Source organism: Geotrypetes seraphini, chromosome 8 (genome assembly GCF_902459505.1).
Source record: "Geotrypetes seraphini chromosome 8, aGeoSer1.1, whole genome shotgun sequence".
NCBI classification, from domain to species: domain Eukaryota; kingdom Metazoa; phylum Chordata; class Amphibia; order Gymnophiona; family Dermophiidae; genus Geotrypetes; species Geotrypetes seraphini.
Genome location: NC_047091.1, coordinates 52,893,689 through 52,915,838, shown reverse-complemented (window position 1 = coordinate 52,915,838; position 22,150 = coordinate 52,893,689). Strand labels below are relative to the sequence as shown.

General features: G+C 43.3%; 1 protein-coding gene across 3 annotated transcripts in view; it reads left to right on the top strand.

Annotated features, from left to right (window-relative positions):
• The window catches only part of WDR87 (WD repeat domain 87), a 103,580-nt gene extending 90,564 nt beyond the window's left edge, over positions 1-13,016 (top strand). For all 3 annotated transcript variants that reach the window (XM_033957271.1, XM_033957272.1, XM_033957270.1), the window contains one exon: positions 10,298-13,016. In XM_033957271.1, coding sequence (XP_033813162.1) covers positions 10,298-10,587 — 290 coding nt within the window. In that variant the 3' untranslated portion in view covers positions 10,588-13,016. The remainder of the gene's footprint in view (positions 1-10,297) is intronic.
• The last annotated feature ends 9,134 nt before the right edge of the window (positions 13,017-22,150 follow it).

The following is a 22,150-nucleotide window of genomic DNA, read 5'->3' as shown; positions in this document are numbered from 1 at the left end:
TAGTTGAGAAAAGATTGATCAGTGGATGGAGATGAAAAAAAGGAAAGATGCTAGACCTCCGGGGACGGGAAGGGAAATGAAGGGGAGGACAGAGATGGCAGATGGATGGTTAGCACGGAGAAAGGAGACCCTGGCAAGCAAGTTATCAGAAGACAACCAGAGCCTGGAACCAACAAGATTTGAATAATGACCAGACAATAAAAGGTAGAAAAACTGATTTTATTTTCCATTTTGTGATTATCGTATTTTCACGCATATAACGCGCGCGTTATACACGATTTTACAAACCGTGCATAACCATGCGCGTTATACGTGTGAGCGCGTTGTACAATTTTTTTTTTTCATTCCGATCCGGCATCCCCCCTGCGAACCGGCATCCTCCCCCCTGCTCGCGTCACCCCCCCCTCCCCCGCGATCCTACATCCCCCCCCAGCACCGCAAAACATCTCGTATCCGATTGGGCACCGGCACCAGCACCAATGCACAGGACGTGCCAGTGCCCGAAGATCCTCCCTCGATGGGCTTGGCTGGGCTGGGCTGCGCCGTGCGAGGGAGATCTTCCTTCTTCCTTGTGCCGGGCTGGACTGGGCTTTGAGCATTTGCGCATGCTCAAAGCCTTCTGGTCTCTCTCTCTCCGAGATTCTCAATCTTCTGATCCCCCCTTCCACTCCTGTAGCACAACAAATCCTCTCTCCAAGTATTTCTAATCTCCCCCTTCCCTCCCTAGTCACAAAACAAGGCCTCCTTATGAGGGCCATTTTCAAGTAGGAAACATGAAGAGCAGGAGCAAGGGAGATTCACTCTTGTCCCAAAGACCACTAGATCACCAGGACTGGCAAGCCTTCTAGGGCTTGAGTGAGAAGATCAGAAATGCTTGTAGGTAGGATTACCATATGGTTAAAAAAAAAAAAAAAGGAGGACGGATTGAAACATCTGAGTTTTACTTCCTCTGAATGCAAAGGAAGTAAGGACCTGTACACAACAGTTAAGCTGTGCATTAGAGGTCAGCTCTCATCTTGTTCTTCATCTTGTTGGATTAGAGGTAAGTTACAAAATTAATCAGGGACCACTGTTCAGGCACTAGGCCTGATGGGCCGCCGCGGGAGCGAACCGCTGAGCAAGATGGACCTCTGGTCTGACTCAGCGGGGGCAACTTCTTATGTTCACATCAGATCTTCGCGATTGGGAAACCAACTCACAGCTTCAACATATTATTAACGACTGGACCCTTGAGAAAAGGTTATTAGCCGAAACACAACCTGTGTCGGGTCCGTTAGTTCTTAATACAGTTGATGTGGACATATTTCTATCACTGTTTGAAGATACTTACCATTGATTGAAGATATTTTGAAGAAGTAAAGGGAAGTCAAGAACATTGTGTTTCATCCACAGTCTGTTTCTTTTTATGGAAGTAAGGAGGACAGATTGAGCATCTGGGTTTTACTTCCATTGCGTTCAATTAAAATAAAACCTGGATGTCTTAATCCATCCTACTTTCACTACAGCCATATGGTAACCCTACTTGGAGGGAGAATCGGACATGGGATGGGGGTTTGGATATGTTTGAGCAGAGACAGGAGTGAGGATTTAAGGTGCTCTATGGAGTGGGAGGGGGGAATCAGATGTGCTTCAGGGGCGGGAGGGGGTGATGAGCTTTGGGCCACAGCTAGCAGCTATATGGGTGACAGCCAGATATTTAATGAAGGCACCCACATAGGATGCTATTTCTGCAGTCCAGGTGCTGATATTAACTATTGCTGGCACTGGCATAACTCCTGGCTTTGCCCCTGACCTGTGCACTTGCAGCATGGCCAATGAATGCCACTATTAAGAACATAAGAATAGCCTTACTGGGTCAGACCAATGGTACATCAAGCCCAGTAGCCCATTCTCACAGTGGCCAATCCAAGTCACTAGTAACTAGCCAAAACCCAAGGTGTAGCAATATTCCATGATACCAATACAGGACAAGCAATGGCTTCCCCCTTGTCTTTCTCAATAACAGACTATGGACCTTGTCCAAACCTTTCTTAAAACCAGCTACGCTATCCACTCTTACCACATCCTCTGACAACGCGTTCCAGAGCTTAACCATTCTCTGAGTGAAAAATAATTTCCTCCAATTGGTTTTAAAAGTATTTCCCTGTAACTTCATCGAGTGTCCCCTAGCCTTTGTAATTTTTGACGGAGTGAAAAATCAATCCACTTGTACCCATTCTACTCCACTTAGGATTTTGTAGACTTCAGCCGTCTCTTTTCCAAGCTGAAGAGCCCCAACTGTTTTAGTCTTTCCTCATACGAGAGGAGTTCAATCCCCTTTACCATCTTGGTCGCTGTTATATATCAGCAGCTAGACAGGCACAAGCGATTTAAACAGGCAGGTTCTTGTTCATCCTTAAATTGCTTTGAATGTTGACCAGTATATACTTAACTTGAATTAATGTGTATTAATAGGGTAATTCTGTAACTAAGTGCTTGCGGCTATGCACCCCGTTGCACATGTAGATGCTAAGAACATTAACACTTGTGTGTATAAGGAACCCCTTGCGGAGTATGGGCAGGACATGGCCATATCTCCCACTTATGTGCATAATAGAGAATGACATGGGGCAAATTTTTCCCCTTCCCTGCGGGAACTCATTTTCCCATCACGTCTCCACGAGTTCTTTCCCTGTCCCTGCCTCATCCATGCAAGCTCTGTCCTCATCTGCACAAGCCTCAAACACTTTAAAATCATAAGTGTCCGAGGTGGGAGAATAATGCTAACTCAGGTTCTCATGCAGCTATGAGGTCTCAAATATGGCAACAGTTTTCTCTCACACTGGAGAAGAAGGGTGGGGCTTCAACTCTGTGAATGCAGCCTAGCTCTCTGGGAGAAGTAGTCCCTCTAGGGAATAAAGCCCACAGAGCACACTGTACTTATACATCTTAACACAATGCACTTAAAATTGTTCTTTTTTAAAAAAAAATTATTCTTTATTAATTTTCACTTTTACATCACCAATTCTTTGGAGATCAACAGAAATTATTGAAATAAATAAAATAAGACTGAAAATACAATAGGAAATGATTAACATCTTTTGCCCATGACATTTAGGTAATTATGATCCAAAATTAGGAAAAAATAAATATCTATAAATGATAAAGGAACACAAATGCATTGAAAGGATGCTCCCAGACCTGCAACTAGCCAGTCTACAGCGAACGTATAGAATTTACACTATGACATTAATTTCTTCTCTAGCACTTAAAAATTCCTCAAGCTGCTTAGGGTCAAAGAATTGAAATTGTTTGCCTCCATGAACGATATAACAATTACAAGGAAATCTTAACACAAAGTTAGCAGATAAAGCCTGAATCCTAGCCCAAAGGGCCAAGAAGGCTTTTCGCTTTATCTGTGTATCTCGTGCCAAGTCAGGAAATACTCTTATTTTAGACCCTAGAAATTGAATATCCAAATGTCTAAAGGAAAACTTCAAAACATTGTTACAATCAAGTTCAAAAGCAATGGTAGTCCTAAGGGTAACCACTTCCAGAGAGGATTCCAAAAAGACAGTAAGTCCCAGGGATTCTTCCTTCTCAGCCTTTGTCTCCAGGTTAGCAAGACTCTTCCAACCTTGGAGGTATTGAGCATGTGTAATAGGAAGGAATGCCTCTGATGGCATCTTCAAAACTTCCATCAGTAAAGACTTAGGAAAATTCAGAAATCATAAGTTAAATCCTCTCAATTGATTTTCAAAGTACTCTAAGCATTTTTCATTATAATTTCTGTCTTTTACCATCGAGGATTCACATGTCTTTACATGTCTCCACTGTCTGGAGCCTAGCCCTTAAGGAATCCATTTCTTGTCCATGTTGATTAGTAATTTGAACAAAGACTGCTTCAGAAATATTCTTCAAATCCATAGTATTTATCTAACTTCTTTTAACAGAGAAAATTGTATGCCATTAATGTCATCCCACAGTGCATCTAGTGTCACAACAGCTGGTCTTGACTTTTCCCACTCCCCTGAAACCAGAGTTACCTGGGTCTTAACTTTCATTAGATTACTCACTGTTTCTTGACCCAAGGGTTTGGAAGCAGCTTGTATTAGTTGCTCTTCTTCCTTTGGAGCAGACTCCAAATCCTCAGAAACCAGCTGCTTTGCCCTGCTCAGGTTCCTCTGCCGAACACTGAACTGATGAACTTTCACTCAGGCATAGGGGAGCCATTCATTCTATGGGGCTTAAAGATGCCCCCAAACTGCTGCCCGATGCAAATACTCTGGGCGCGACTGAAGGAGAAGAGGTCACAAGTCCCACTGGTGCTCAGAAGAAATCAAGACTCAGCTGTCTTATTCCCGAAGTCAATGGTGCTACCGGGGGAGGCTCCCACACTTTTCCTCTCCTTTTCCCCATCGAAAAGCAACAGGGAGATAAGGTATAGCAGACAAAACTCTTCAAAACACTGAGCCCTGCTCATGCGGCCTTTCAATGCGGTCTTCCAGCGTGCCCTCCCACTACAGTGCCATTTTGGATCATCTGGACACTTAAAATTGTTCTGAAATAAGAACTGAACAAATGCCACATAAAGTGGGGACAGAACACTGCAAGTTCATTTTTTAATACTATCAGCACTCTGGGATGTATACCATCTGGTCCAGGCAATTTGCTACAGTTCAATTTGTTAAATTGACCATTACATCTTCCAGTGTTACAAAGATTGGTTTGAGTTTCTCTGATTCATCAGAATTGAATATAATTTCTGGCATCAGTAACTCCCCCATATCTTCCTTGGTGAAGACTGAAACAGAATTAATTTAATCTCTCTGCAAAGGCCTTGTCTTCCCTGAGAGCCCCTTTTATCCCTCAGTTGTCTAGCCAGTGAGAAGCAGGTTGCAGCAATCTAGGCAAGAGGTGATGAGGGTATGGATGAGGATCTTAGTAGTGCATTCAGAAAGAAAGGGTTGGATTTTGGCAATGTTGTAGAAAAGCAGGTCAAGGATAACACGAGATGAGAGAAAATCAAGACAACTTCAGTGAACAGCACATTCAAGTAGCTTGGATAAAAAGGGGAGGAGAGAGACAGGGCAATAGTTGGAAGGGCAGTTGGGGGTCCAGTGAGGGATTTTGGAGGAGCGGCATAACGACAGCATGTTTGAAGGTGTCAGGCACAGTTGTGATGGATTGAGGATATGGCAGATAGAGAGGAGACAGTAGGAGAAATAGTGGCAAATAGATGAGTGAGGACAGGATCAGAGGAACAGGTGGTGAGTTTGGAGGAGGAAAGAAAATGTTTCCTCCTCAGTGATTGTAGGAAAGGAAGATGGCGAGGGCTGAGGGGGTTGTTAAAGCTGGTTAGGGGTGGCGGCTCGGTTGAGAACTAAAGATTAATTTTGTGAACCTTGTTGTAGAAGTACTGAGCCATAGTCTAGGACAGGCATGTCCAACTTCAAACAGGTCATGAGCTACTTTTACCAGCCAAAAGTGACGGCCAAAAGTGATCTACCACCATAAAAATTAAGTTTCAAATTAGTTTCAAATTAAATTTTAACCCAATAAAGTTGGAGGATTCCCCAATAAAGTTGGAGAATCTCCCCCTCCCCTTTTTAATGAACCTTCTGTCATTTACTTGGATGTGATCAGCTTTTAAGCAAATTAAGCAAAAACAAAACAGAGACGAAGATCCAGTAAGAACTGCGAGGGGAAATGGAAAGTACATTTTTCCTTAAAGTTTTATTGAGTAATAACTTTCTTTAACTTTAATTGAGTAATTTGTGTTAAATTTAGGTCAAGTATTGATCCAGGCTGATCTTGCACAAACTTCAATATTTCGCTCTTGCTCATTAGTGAGACGTCTGAGCCTGCATTTCATCCACCAGCTTTTTGAAGTTGGGTGAATATTGCATAAGGGGAATCCTGGAGATGTTCATCTGTCATGTTGGAACGTTGTGTACTCTGTCATTTTCAGATGGGAAAATGCAGATTCACACAAATAAATTGAACCGAAACAGCAGTGTACAGATTCACTGCATCTTCTCAAGTTGAGAAATTTGTCTCTAGGCACTAGCTTCCAAAACAATTCTTGCTCAGCATGGATCTTGAGAAAAATGTCATTCTTAAGGGTTAATATTTCATTTTCAAGAGATGGCTGAATGAGTAATTTTTACTGATAGCAGTTGCAGTTTCTTTAATGTCCACATCTACTTTGAATGGGTATGAAAAGTACTTCACAACTGTTCCAATTTTTGGGAAGTCACAGAATCTATTATTGAATTCCTGGATAACAGAACAGATTTCTGTCACATATTTCTCATTCTGAAAAACAAAATTTGGATATTGTTCCAGATGGTACTGCATATTAGGAAAATTATCAAAAGTGTTGTTTGCAAGGTCAGTCATCATTAGCTCAAATTTGCTCTTGTAGGATGAAACTGTACTCATCATCTCGCCTATGCATTTGTTTTTACCTTGTAGTTCAAGGTATCAAATCACTTAGTTCGCCTGTAAAGCCAGTGAGAAATGCCAGATCACATAACCACTCCTCATCTTCCAACTCTGCTTGGTCATCTCCCCTCTCCTTCAATAAACTTCTTATTCCATTCAGCAAATCACGAAACCTTTGCAGAAATTTGTGCCTACTTAGCCAACTTATATCTGTGTGCAAAATGATTTCTGCTGCCCCTTCATCAAAAGTAAGATTGAAAAGCTGTCCTTGAAGTGATCTTCCACGAACTGAATTTAGAGTTTTGAAAGTGATGTCCATGACAGTCTTTGTATTGAGTCTCTTGCTTGCCAAAACTTGCTGGTGAATGATGCAGTGGTAAGAAAGGAAATCTGGGAAGTCGTCATGCTGTCTACAGAGGGCTATGAAACCCTTAACCTCACCTATTATTGCTCCATCAGTAGTGATGGAAACAAGTCTATACAATGGAAAATTACACTGTCACAAAAGAATGGAAAGAAATGACCGGTAGTTCTCCCTTTTAAAGAAATCATTCCAAGTAGTTCTTCTTTAACACTGACATCTTCAAAAATCATCCAGATAAAGACTAGTAACTGGGCTATGTCTCTTATGCCTGTAGGTTCATCCAGTTGGAGTGAAAAAGCAACACAATTTGAAACATCCTCCAACAGTTGTTCAGTTGTGTCTCCACACATCTTTTCTATTCGCCGCACAACGGTGTTTCTTGACATTTGTACATCTTGAATAGCAGCTTTGATCTCTCTTATTTTTATGTTTAAATGATTTTTATTATTCCAGCAGTAAGAAGCAAATACAAACAGTAGTACCATTCAGGAAATAACATTTTCAACAATATAATCAGTTCCCCTCCCATCCCCTCCCCTCCCCAAGAATCCATGGCCAGTCCAGCAGCTGAGAGTGGGAATAAAATCTTAACGATTCAAAAGTCTACTGCGAGCACGCGATGTGAGGTCCTGCCAGAAGTGCTCCCACACCTGACAAAATTTGCGACCCGGGCCAAGAGTCAAGTCTCCCACCATGCGTCTCTCCAGTGTTGCGTGCACTATCATTAGAGATCTCCATTGTGCATATGACGGGGGATCACGGGAGAGCCAGTTGGTGAGGATGGCTTTTTTTTCCCATCAAAAGGGCTCTGGAGATAAATGCTGACATTCCCCTGGGTTTGAGCGAGGCTATATTATAAAATCCAAATAACGCCCTCAGTTGCGGAAGCCATCGCCTTCCCCAAAGCGATGTGGTATATAGGCCAAGATGTCTCCAAAACTGTTGGATTGCGGGGCAGGCACAAAACATGTAACTCAAAGATGCGTGAGCCTGATTGCATTTCGGGCAAGAATGCGACGCAGTAATCCCCATCCGGGCTGCACATTCCGGTGGAATGTAAAGTCTAAGAACAATTTTCAATTGCATTTCCCAGTGAGTAATATTGGGTGATACCTTCTGAATGTTCTTCAGGACCCGTTGTAACTGTTGAGCAGTCAACTGGCAATGCAAGTCCTCAGCCCATGCTGTCGCTAATATATCCAGATTCATGCTTGGTTGGCAATCCCGGATCCCCACAATATGAAATCGTAGAGGAATCCTCTGTTGGGCTGAAAGGCTGAAGAGTTCCGAAAGCGCCTCCCTGCAGACTTCAGTAAAGGCAGCCACTGGGAGGGACTGAACATAGTGACGGATCTGGTAATAGGCGAAGAGATCATTAGCCTGTAGGTCAAAAGTTCGTTGCAGCTCGGCAAATGTGACCAGGCTCCCCTCCTCTGAAAACAGGTGAAAAAGATATTGTAGACTTTGTGCTTGCCACCTAAGAAAGATGGCATTTTGCATGCCCGGCTGGAAAGCTCCATTGCCCAGTATAGGCAAATATAAAGACACCCTAGAAGTCAATTTGGCTGTTTTACAGACCCATCTCCATCTCTTATTTTTAAATCCTTCAAAAAGATTATCAGCTGCTTCAAGGAAGCAATCTTTTACAAATTCCCCTTCAGTGAAACGTTTGCATTTCTTTGCGATCAGGTTGCTTGACCTTAAAGGATGCTATGGTTGCATTGACTGAATGTGACCTTGGCTTCGCCATCAACTGTTGTTGAGCAGCCAATTTCAATTTAAGTTCTTTGAGCTTTAGTTTACGAATTTCACTTTTGGGTGGAAAATCAACATCAAATTTATTGCTATGCAGAGCCTTATAATGACGTTCCAGATTACCCTTTATGGGCAAGGATACTGGGGCGTTACAAATTAGACAACACTTGTCTTTCACCATGATGAAGGAGTAGTCCATTTCCCATTCATCATGAAAGTGGTAGGTTTTGCTCTTCTTTGGAACACTCATCTTCAGTATACTGGGGTGGCTAGATGTAAGAAGGCCAAATCTGCTAAGTTAGTATAAACACTGGCTGAATCTGGTCCAAAACTGTCACTGTCCCAAAGTATTAAAGATCAACAGGAACTGAAGACCTCTGGATGATGTGCAATACAAGGACTGGAGATGCAAAAACAACACATGCACTTCTAAAAGTAAAAATAAGAATTCATCTTCTGGCACCAGTAATCAAATACCACCAAACAATCATCAAAAAACTCAAACACCTGTCTAGCAAACTAGATAAAATCTGGCAAACAAGTTCAAATACCACCACACATGATTTAATAAATTCTGCACACAGTGTAGAATCAATGCAAAGGCTAGGCAAAATAAAATTGCAGAGGCAAGCCACAGTCACAGTGGTTTGAACAAAGTTGAAGGCAAGGCATAGGCAAGTTAGAACAACATTGGAAAAGCCCACCAGAATCACCAAATTCTTGACACTTTGTTGTGTCTGCCCGAAAATGTTTAATGAAAGCGAACTATGAAGTGACCAACGACCAGCACACGACACAACTAATACGGTAAGTGTATTCAGGTAAAGCACGGGCGAATGGATATCGCCCGGTATATAACACACTTCTAAGGGATGTTGGGGCAGGGGCAGGGGCAGGAATGAGTGATTCTGAGAAGCAGGAGACCAGGTATGATGCCAGGCCTGTGACATATCATTGCAAGATGCAGGCAGCGGCCTGCTGGGGTACCCACAAACTATTGGTATGAAAACAACAAGTGCCCCCAATACACCTGCAGGCAGGGATAAAAGACAGGCAAAGGATCAGCAGCGTGGCAAGCCCTTGGCAGAAGACCTGCTGGCACGAGCTCTCTCCTAGCAACGGGGCGAACTGCTGGAGAGATTGAGCTAAGTGAGGCTGGCGATCTACCTCTGACCCCTCCGCGATCCACAGGTAGATCATGATCTACCTGTTGGACATGCCTGAAATAGGATATAATTGTTAAACTTTTTAGACAACCTGAAACCAAGAGGGACACTCCATTAAACTAACAACTAGAAGACAGAAAACAAATCATAGCAAGTATTTATTGATGCAGAAAACAATTAAGCTGTGGAATTTTTGTTGTGCAACTAACAAAGCAGGTTTGGACACATTCCTGGAGGAAAGGTTTATAAAAATGATTGGCCAAGTAGACTTGGGGAAGCCATCACCTATCCTTGAAAAAGAGATATTAGAATTTTGATCTATTTTTAAGGATCTGCCAGTTGCTGGTGACTCAGAATGGCCACTGTTATAGACAGGATACTGGGCTCAGTGGACCATGGTCTGACTCAACAAAATTCATTTTATAATCAGCATGTAATTAAACAACTCTAGGGCATCCAGACAGAAGGTTCATTACATATGCACTATTATCGTACACTGAGTTAAAGAACATTCTAATTTGATAGATACTGTATATACATATTATATATATATATATATATATATTTTTTTTTTTTCTAATTGTAGACAAAAATTATTCTAATGACCCTAAGGATCTACATACTGCAAAGAACACTAAATACTGGGAGGGCATGAATCTGGGTCCTGAAATGAAAGGTACAACTAAGATGTCGGCTATAACTCCATTTGAAATTGAAAGGGATTTATGGCCTGGATTGAAAATGAAACTCAAGAAAGACACCATCCTTTCTTCTTCTATCAACAGAAAAGTCCACTTTCATCCTCTTCATCAAGAAAGAGGTGGAGATGATTTGACTATGACGAAGACAACCTCCTTTGAAACTGACAGTGGATAGGAACATGAAGAAAGGAAAAGAACACTAGTGGAAGGAGAGTCTGGATATCATGTCTTTGGCAAGCAACCATTATCCTCAAGAGAGGAGCTGCCTGGATTCACAGAAGGCCAAAAAATACATTTTTTTCTTGTATCACTAAAGATTCCCACCCAGACCTTAGGGAACAATCTGCTGAGGAACCCAACAGTTTTTGTGCAATGAGTTATGCAAATGTACTGTGCTGGGAGCAACCGGAATGGAGAGTATGATCACCATGCATGCATATCAGGCAAAGAAGATAGCAGCACTGCACTTGGGAAGAAAATTCTACACAGAGGGCTTTTTGCAAGCCCTAAGGAAAAATCAGCCTCTACCAAGAGATTCTGTTGTCCTGAGAAAAGAATGTTCAAACACAGAGCCACTTTAAGGAGACTTCATTTCACACTTTACAATAGAGTGGACATCAGAAGAAGTATGAACCTAATAGTTGTCCACTTCATCTGGAAGCAAATATTTATAACCTGAATTTTGAAACTTCCTACAATAATTTTTTTAAGCAGACAGCTATCAATACAGGTTATTTTGACTGCTATTCCCCAGTTGAGAGCATACAATTACATAATTCATATTATGCCAGGGGTAACCAGATCTGGTCCTTTGGTACTGTAAACCCATTGGGTTTTCAGAATACATTCCTAATGAATATGCATGAGGCAAATCTGTATGCAAATCTACCCCCATTGGGTACCTAATGGAAAATCATTACATGTGCACTGAATATCTGACCTATTTGCAACCTATAGGCTGCATTCTGTACCAAGATATGTAAAAATAGGTTTTTGATAGCAAAATATTTATTGAATAGTAATTTGGGGTTGCACTATATTTTAAAGAGGCAAAATTCAGTTGGTGATTGTCTGAATTTTTTAAAAGTTCATACCACCACTTACTAAATTAGATTAGCATTGAATATTTGGGCACGATTAGCCAATAGCTAGCCATGCACACTTATTCTGGTCCCTGCTGAATATTGGCAGGGGCCCAGCTAAGGGATATCACCTAAGTGGCAACTTTTTTTATCCTCTCTCCTTTTTCCCCAGTATTCTTCTTCTGATTCAAATTGTCCTTCTATGGAAAATTGACTAGTGGTAGTACTGCAAGACTACCACACCATCATTTTTGAACCAAGAAACAGATAGGGCAGGAGTGGAAGGGAACAGCTCATGCAACAGCCCACTAGACTACCAAAGATCACTTCCAGATAAGTCCCAGGTGGTAGATTCAGGGGGATGGGGTTGGGTTGTGGACAGGTGAAGCGGGGCTTGAATTCAGGGGTATGTTAGAAGTTTCCAAGTTTATTCATTATTTGATATACTGACCATCAACAAGTATCTGGTCAGTTTACAATATTATAAATAACATATTCAAATTAGGGTACAGTTTTAAAAGAATGAGGGCATTATTTAATTAAGACATGAGTGGAAGATGAGATACAGACAGACTTGATACAGGAGGAACTAGGGTTAGGGAAGTCAAAAATACATTAAAGTAAAAAATAATTAAGGGAGGGAAGAGCGGGGAAGGAGGAGACAAGGGGGGGTTGCTTCTTGAAAACAGTTCTCTTTCATCTGATCTTAAGTGGTGTTGAGGGGAGGAAAGAACTCATATTAGGATAATCAGGGGAGGAGCTTGGATTTGAGGTTGTCAGAAGAAGAATCGGGGGAGCTTGGACTGGGGATTGGTCAGAAGCAGAACTGGGGAGGTCAGAAGATTTGTCACTCAAGTAATACCCCTTATCTGGGTGCCAGCTGATATTCAATGCAAGCAACCAAAGATCCTTTCTGGTCACTTAGCTACGCAGGCACCAACACTGAATTTGACATGTGCTTGCTGGCTCCTCCCTGACTCCACCATCGGATTGTCCTCTAATGCCCAGATTTTGACTGAGTAGTTAGAGCCAATATTCAGCAGAATATATTCTCACCTTTGATTGGTTCATCACATTTTTTTAAAAAATTTATTTTGCAGGATAGTACTTGATTTAATTTAAACTGGCATACTTAGCCTATTTCTTTTGATAGAGATTTGAAGGGGGGGGGGTGTTGCATTAAGCAAGATGATATAATCTATAATACACATAGCTCAAAATACCTATCAAATACTGTACATAAACCACACATTCACAGTCAGTACTTCGGAGACAGAGCCATCCATATTCATGCATATTTATTGTGGATATCCAGAAAACCCAATGGGTTGGGGGTGTCCTGAGTACTGACTTTAGAAACCCTGTGTGGATTCATATAACCTTGAAAGTTTATGACTTTTTTTCTTTGTCTTATAAGGTACATCACAATCTGTAAAGTCTGATAATCCATTTATTAACATTTAGAATTGTTCTCCATGTAAGAATTTGGCTATTCATTTTGCAAATGAAGTCTTCTATTTAATCTGGTTGAAGACTGGTATTTCATTGCATCTCAATCTCAGTCCTCAGGGCATACCCAGCCAGTCAGGTTTCAAGGACATCCACAATGAATATGCATGAGAAATATTGCATGCACTGTCTCTTTGGTATGCAAATGTGTCTCATGCATATTCATTGTGGATATTCTGAAAACCTGACTGGCTGAGTGTGCTTTGAAGATAGGGTGTTGACAGTGACATAGTAAGGGGGATCAATCCGCCCAGGTCGCCATATTGGTGGGAGTGTCAGCACCCTTCCTCCTCTCTGCCCCTGCTCCTTCTCACGCCTCTCCCTGCCCTGCATGTGCCTTCACTTCCCCCCTACCATACCACTTCGCTGGTGCGAGCAGCAACTCCAAACTGCTGCTTGCACCAGCATTGGCTCTCCCTCTGTTCCGCCACTAATTTCTGTCAAGTGGGATGATCAGTGACACTCAGAAAAGCACACAGACAATATGAAGCATAAACAATAACACTTTATTATACATATATAAAAATTAAATATAAAATATCATCACCTTGACCCCATATAACGACCATCTTCACCATTGGGAATCCGTGCAATAGATAGATGGGTGGACCAAAGGACTGTCCCTTTAGACGTCGTGGCTTCTCCCTACAGACATCATGGATTCTAATGTCAGGGTCAGATTTCAGGCCTTATATAGGATGCAAACTGCGGAGTTCATAAACAGCTGGTCCTTGTTTTGACAACACCCAGGTCAGGATGTCAGAAGGAGGTGTTGCAGCTGGTTTCACTCTCCCTTTGATGTCAACATTCAGGTCCCATTTGGCGTTACTGTCCTTTTGAGGTTTACTGATGTTATTTGAGAGACAAAAGGAAGTCAAGATGCCAGAGATTTCAGTTACCCCCCCCCTCCGGCCAGTCCTTTTGAAGTTGTTTGGACAATAACCCAGGAGATGTTACTGTCCTTTGGAGATCAAGGAGGTCAGGAAGGGCAATAAGCAAGGAGGTGTTTACAGAGACCAGTTTCCCATCAGTTCTTTACTATCCTTTTGGTGTTGTCAAAGTAACAAGGAGGTCAGATATCCCCCCTGGCCAGTTCCTTTGTTTTAGCAACATTTAGGTCAAAGAGGTCAGGATCTCAAATACGAAAGGGGGGTGCAGAGAGCATCTGGTCTTACTGTTCAGGATGTCAGATAAGCAGACCTAAGGATACATATCAGTAATATTCTGAACATGTCCGTGAGTAATATGCTGAACATATCAGTAATATGATGAGGCATAACACCCTCTGATGTCACTTCCAGGTCCCACGCCTAAGAATCGACATCAGAGGGAGAGCCGATGCTGATGCAGGCAACAAGTTGGTGATTCTGTTCATGCTAGGAAAGTTAAAGAGGTATGGGGGAGGGAAGGGATGTGCTTGCGAAGGGAGGAGGGGCGAGGAAGGGCTTAGGAGACAGAGAAGAAGGTGGGGTATGATGCCACTGCCATGGGTGCTCCTCACCCTTGCTATGCCTCTGGGTGTTGAGAAGTACTGTTCTATTTATCCAGCACAGGAAGCAGCAATAGTACAAACTTCACATGCTATAAAAGTGCAAAGAAGTTTATGGTTGGATACATCTGCTTTTTCAGAGACACTAGATTGACATACGCCTCTTGGGACAGAGGAACTACAGCACACGGCACGATTGCTGTGACCCCTGAGGCAGTCTTAGTCAGAGCCGAAACATGGACCATGTCGGATCTACATTAAATCATTTTATTGGACTATTATTCCTGGTGGCTGTGCTTTCCCATTCCTACTTTTTTGATGGATATTTGTTTCATGGGGATTGTTCTGTTTTTTGCCTATTGTGCACTTAAATGCTTCCCCAGTTACCGGGGCAAGAGAGAATAATAATCTAATAATTCAATTGGAGAAACGATGTATGGAGGTGGCAAAGCAACACTATTTAAATGAAATGTAACATAACATAGTAACAGTAAATGACGGCAGATAAAGTCCTGAATGGTCCATCCTGTCTGCCCAACCGTGCACACTCTATAAATTAATAATTTAATTTAAAAGGTCCTTTTTCTTAGATATTTCTGGGCCAGAGCCGTGCCTGGTAGTATGCTTAGGTTCTATTGGAGTTTCCGTCAAAGCTCACTCCAGCCCATCTAAACCATTCCAGCCATTGAAGCCCTCCCAAGCCCGTCCTGAACTGAATGGCCATATACGGGACACAGACTGTGCAAGTCTGCCCAGTATTGGCCTTAGTAATGTAAACTAATAAATTAGGGAAAACAACTTCAATGTTGTGATATAAATTACTTATTTCACATTGTCACCAATTATTTTTGATAAAACACTTTTAAATACTTAAAAAGATCCAACTTATTTAAAAATATTCGTGAAGTGCTCAGATCTGCAACCAATAATGCTTAGTGATAAAACACTGCACTGGTTGCCATTAAGACTGTCATAGCCTTCACAGTCTTGATTGCCCTGAAGTCATTTAACAGAACACAATCTATCCCTGAAAACAGGCATGATCCCGGAGGACTGAAAGATAGCCAAAGTTACGCCCATCTTTAAAAAGGGATCAAGAGGTGACCCGGGAAACTACAGACCGGTGAGTCTGACCTCGGTTCCAGGGAAAATGGCGGAAGTACTGATAAAAGAAAACATCAATGAACATTTTGAAAGAAACGAACTTCTGATAACCAGCCAACATGGTTTCTGCAAGGGGAGATCGTGCCTAACGAACTTATTGCACTTCTTTGAAGGAATTAACAAATGGATGGACAAAGGAGACCCCATAGACATCATATATCTAGATTTCCAAAAAGCCTTTGACAAGGTGCCCCATGAATGTCTACTCCGGAAACTGAAGAACCATAGGGTGGAAGAAGACGTACCTATATGGATCAGAAACTGGTTGGCGGGTAGGAAACAAAGGGTAGGAGTGAAGGGCCACTATTCGAACTGGAGGAGGGTCATGAGTGGGGTCCCGCAGGGCTCGATGCTCGGGCCGCTATTATTTAATATATTCATAAATGATCTAGAAACAGGGACGAAGTGTGAGATAATAAAATTTGCGGACGACACCAAACTATTTAATGGAGCTCGGACTAAAGAGGACTGCGAAGAATTGCAAAGGGACTTGAACAAACTAGGGGAATGGGCGACGAGATGGTAGATGAAGTTCAACGTTGAGAAATGTAAAGTATTACATGTGGGAAACAGAAACCCGAGGTACAACTATACGATGTGAGGGATGTTATTAAATGAGAGTACCCAAGAAAGGGACTTGGGGGTAATGGTGGACATGACAATGAAGCCAACGGCACAGTGCGCAATGGCCGCTAAGAAGGCAAACAGAATGCTAGGCATAATCAAGAAGGGTATTAAAACCAGAACAAAAGAAGTTATCCTGCCATTGTATCGGGCGATGGTGCGTCCGCATCTGGAGTACTGCGTCCAATATTGGTCGCCGTACCTTAAGAAGGACATGGCGTTACTCGAAAGGGTTCAGAGGAGAGTGATGCGTCTGATAAAGGGGATGGAAAACCTTTCATAGGCTGAGAGATTGGAGAAACTGGGTCTCTTTTCCCTGGAGAAGAGGAGACTTAGAGGGGATATGATTGAGATTTATAAGATCATGAATGGCATAGAGAGAGTAGAGAGGGACAGATTCTTCAAACTTTTGAATAATAAAAGAACAAGAGGGCATTCGGAAAAGTTGAAAGGGGACAGATTCAAAACAAATGCTAGAAAGTTCTTCTTTACCCAACGTGTGGTGGACACCTGGAATGCGTTTCCAGAGAGCGTAATAGGGCAGAGTACGGTACTGGGGTTCAAGAAAGGATTGGACAATTTCCTGCTGGAAAAGGGAATAGAGGGGTATAGATAAGAGGATTACTGCACAGGTCCTGGACCTGTTGGGCCGCCGTGTGAGCGGACTGCTGGGCACGATGGACCTCAGGTCTGACCCAGCAGAGGCATTGCTTATGTTCTTACATTCGTAATGTAATATAAATCATGCTGTCTCATTGGGGCCTTGTAGTCTACTGTGGCAACCTGTGCACATCCAAATAGTGCTAATAACTTCTGTGTACTGTTCCTGTCTTGTCGGCCCTCCGACTCAAGCTTAACTCAGCCAAACTTCCACACGCGCATCAAACCCAGGCAGACAAAACTTTGCAATGTAAATACAATGCTTGCTGCACTCTCCCCATATATACAGTGCATGAGTCGCACCCCTACAACACTACCCCCAGCACTGCAGGGATTGCTTGGGCAGTATTTATACCACTGTAGTATGTGGGTACTTGGTTTAGTCATCTTAGTTCATTTTCCAAGAGTTTCTCTCTGAAATTTTACTAAAAAATAATGCAAGCAGAACAAGTATCTTGTTTCTTTGGCAGTCTGCAGAAAACATTTCCCCTTTCACATGAGCATCCCAATTAATATTATATTATGCTCCAAAGAAAAAGTGTATGTATCAGAAATAAGACTCCTGCAGGAATTTGTTGACAAAACAAAGAAATTAATATCCGTAGCACTGCCATCCGCTGCTCTTCAAATACTGTATATAAAAATAAAAGTATAAAAACAGCTGATTTCATCAGCACAATTGTGCTCTGAGTTGAAACATACATATTCTACAAAACAAGAGGGACACCCTCAGGTCTTGTCTGTTACAGCTTGCTGAAAGAATGCTTTTCCGTAAGGACTCCACTGGCATCAACTGCTGCTCTTGTGAGTTAAAGGCTGCATGTTTCCTAAAAATACCAGGAAGTATCAGCTGGAAGGAGAGCATGTGACAGGAAAGAGGTTACTTGGCATGGGAGAGTCCTTACATCTCTCTCTGCTGAGCATTCAGAAGTATTTAAAAAACAAAAATAAAAAATCAAGAGTCAAAATCAATAGCAGTGTCTGAGAAAGTAAAAAATATTCTAGTCCTAAATAATAATTTGATTTTTGTATCTTTATCTTTAAGTACCCAGCTATAGTCCTCCAGGTGAGAGATCCAATACTATCAATCGAAAGAGGAAAACCCAAAAATACATAATATGAAGAAATGTAAAGGTAATAAAGAAGTTGCAGAAAGAATAAATCAATTTAAACTCCACCAACAGATCATTCCTCGGTACTCCTGACAAGCCTCATATTGCCAAGAATTAAGTCAAATAAGATCGAACCCCCCCCCCCCAAATAAGGGTGTAGCCAGATATTTATTTCATTTGTATATTCATCAAACTTGTAGCCCACCCATCCCCAAAATCTGCACGGGTTAAAATAAAACATTCATAAAATTAAGCAAATCAACAAAACACAACACATCAAACAAAGCACAACAATGTACAGCAAAACTGAATCTAACTTACCAGTCCCAGTCCTTCAACAGAACACCTTCTGAAATAAGTATGTTTTTGAACCCTTCCTGAAATTAAGAAATAATAAAGAATGCTGGAGATACAATGGAAGATCATTCCACATAACCAGACCAGCAACTAGAAACACCCTGGAGCGAACTTGCTCCAGGCAGGGCCAATATTAAGGGTGGGCAAACAGGGCAATTGCCCTGGGCCCCTATGTCATTAGGGACCCCCAAACCTGCCTGAGATTGAAAGAGGAACAACCTGCAAGCAAGCTTTGAAGGGCTTCCTCTCTAGCATCTGCCCTAGGCCCCATCATGTCTAGCAACAGCCAGGGCTCCAGGTGCACCTGCTGAAATGTAGGAACAGTTAATAACCATTTTACAGCGGGGTGTTGAAAAGTTCTCAGCCCAGCCAACTTCCTAAATTCTGAGTGTTATTTTGCCACTATAGCTGAGAGTGTTATTTTATTTTGCAAAATACTATTTTGCAGAATTGTAATGTTTAGGGTTACCAGATTTTCCATCTGGTAAAAGAGGACACATGACCCTGCCCTGGTCCGCCCCAGGACCACCACGTTCTGCCCCCTAACCACACCCTGTTCTGCCCCCCCCCAAACCCAGCCCCACACAAACCTTGTCTCTTCGGGCCAGGGCTGGAGCGCACGTGCACATGCACAGATGCACTCCATCCCCAGCCTCGATCTCACAAGCTTTTCAAAACCCGGACAAAGTGCTGGGTTTTGAAAAGCCATCCGGACGTCTGGTAACCCTAATAATGCTATGTTTTGATATTGTTTCAGATTATTGATTGAACCATGCCAGTGAAACGTGTGGAATTTTCAAGTATGGAACTCCAAGCCATCATGAAGTTCCTATTTCTGCAGAAGACTCCAAAGGAAATCCATGAATGTATGATGCAAACACTGACAAATGCCCATCATACTCCACAGTGAAGAAGTGTTGTGCAAACTTTCAACATGGAGATTTTGAGACTGAAGATGCAGCAAGGTCTGGGAGGCCTCAAACAGTGTCAGCTCCTGAAATTGTTGACCTGATTTTGGCAGATTGGTGAAGGTTCATAGACAGTAACGCGGAAGACAAAGGCGCGCGCCGACAACTGAGCGCAAGATGGAAATGCGCGCCAAAGAAAAAGACTTTTTAGGGGCTGTGATGGGGGGTTTTGTTGGGGAGCCCCCCCCCACTTTACTTAATACAGATCGCGGCGGCGTTGTGGGGGGTTTGGGGGGTTGTAACCCCCCACATTTTAGTGAAAACGTAACTTTTTCCCTAAAAACAGGGAAAAAGTTAAGTTTTCAGTAAAATGTGGGGGGTTTCAACCCCCCAAACCCCCACAATTCCCCCACAACGCGGCGCGATCTGTATAAAGTAAAGTGGGGGGGGTTCCCCCCCACCCCACCCGTCGTAGCCCCTAATAACAGTCTTTTTCTTCGGCACGTGCCTCCGCGCTGTGCTCAGTTGTCTGCTCGCGCCTTTGTCCCGGCGCGCTTTTGACCTGACACCTTGGTGAATATTGGCTAAAATAATTACTGAGACACTAAAGATATCCAGGGAACGCATCTATATAATAAAACTGTAGGCGGTGCATGCGCATTCTTATCGGCGTGCTTCCATGATCCGTATGTCCGTGGCCGCCAAGAGTGCAGCATGCCCGCGCTTACTATGGCACCACGCGCAGCTGAGTTCGGCACGGCGGTTTCCCCAGATAGGGGAAGTCGAAAAACTCACTCCCGACGCGCAGCTGAGTTCGGCACGGCGATTTCCCCAAATAGGGGAAGTCGAAAAACTCACTTCCGGCTCTCCTCAGCACGGCGGTTTCCCCAGATAGGGGAAGCCGAACAGCTCACTCCCGCCTCATGGTCCTGCCGCCGCTCCTGTTCACAGCGGCCTGCACGTCAATGACTCCCCCCCCATCCTCCCGCAACAGCCGCTACCGCTCATGTTCAAAGCGGCCTGCTGAGATTCGCGGCCAGCTGTAGCGAACCTCTCAGGCCGCTCTCCACATGGTAGCACGTTCCCTCTGATGCGATCGCATCAGAGGGAACATGCTACTGAGGTGGACAGCGGCCTGCGAGGTTCGCTACAGCGTGAACCTCAGCAGGCCGCTTTAAATAGGAGTGGCAGCGGTGGCAGAAACCATGGATGCAGGGAGGGGAAGAGGAAAAAGAAGGGCATGGAGCAGACAGGAAAGGGGGCTGTTTTGGTGGGAGGGTTGTGATGAGTGCAGACAGCAATCATGGGGGGGGGACAGAAAGGGACCATGGAGCAGGTAAGCATTGCAGAATAGGGGGAGAGGGAAAGGGGCTGCTTTGGAGGAAGGGTGTGCTGGGGGCAGACAGCAATCAGGTGGGGGAGGAACAGAATGGGGCAACGGAGCAGGTAGGCATTGCAGAACAGGGGGACAGGGAAAGAGGGCTGTTTTGACAAGCAGGGGGGCCAGGGAAACAGACAGAATGAAAGACGGACAGACAGAGGACCAGGGAGACACACAGACACAAAGAATGACAGACAGACAGCGTCCAAGGAGAGAGAGACAAATTTAAAAAAAAACAAAAAAACATACAGACATACAGACATACAGACATCTACTCTGGGCGGCGGGAGGAAGGCAGTACGGAGTGCTGCTGGAAGTGGCTGCTGGGAGGAGGGCTTCGAGCCGCAGAAGACTGTCCACAAAGCCCCTGAGTTGGGCCAACCTCTTCTTCCTCACCGACGCTTAAAAAATTGCAGGCCCCGCTCCCTCTCGCGCTCTGAGCACTCACGAATGGCTGAAGGGTGTCGTGCCGATGCTGCAGGTACAGGGGGATGTTTTTGTTGGAGAGGTTTGCTGGGGGCCAGACAGCTTTGCTCGGAGGGGGGGGGAAGGGGAAGACAGAAGGGGGCCATGGAGAGACAGTCAGGGAGAGGGGAAGGGGTATGCTGGGGGCAGACAACTTTGCTCTGGGGGGGTGGAGCAATGATACAAGGACACAGACACAAAGAATGACACACAGGGGGCCAGTGAGACAAACAGAAAGGAAGACATTCAGGCAGCGTCCAAGGAGAGACAGCCAGTGTCCAAGGAGAGAAAACCAAATAAACATAGACAGACAGACAGCGGTCAAGGGAAGAGAGAGAAAGAAAGAAAAACAGACACACGTATCTATTCTAGCACCCGTTAATCTAACGGGCTTAAACACTAGTTGGGTATATAATCCACTAACAGCTGGGTTTGCAGAAACTGCCATCCAAGTGGGTTCCCAAATGTTTTGAACGAAAAGTGACGTTGAGTGGATAAATCCAAGTTGATTTTGCAGCATTTTCAGCAAGCAGGTGCCAACATTTTAGTTACTGTTGATGAAACATGGTTACACCACTATGATGAAGTTTCAAGTTTATTTAAAAATTTGATTAATAGCCTAATCATGTATTCAAAGCAATGTACAATGCTAAAATAATTTGTATAACATACAAGGGAATAATACAAATACCATAGACAAGACTTACAAGACTAACAGGACCACTAGGGAAGGCAGGGATAGAAATACAATAATTAATAGTAAATGAGACATTTAAGTGAAACAACAAAGGAGATAAAACAACAGTCCATGCAATGGTGGCACTCAGGTTCTCCAAGGTCAAGAAAATTGAAGACCCAAAAGTCAGCAGGAAAGGTCATGGCCACAATGTTTTGGGATCAGAAAAGTGTTATGATGACTATCTTCCAAGGGGCCTAACAGTTAATGCAGAATACTACTGCAACTTGCTGTGCCGATTAAAGGAGGCA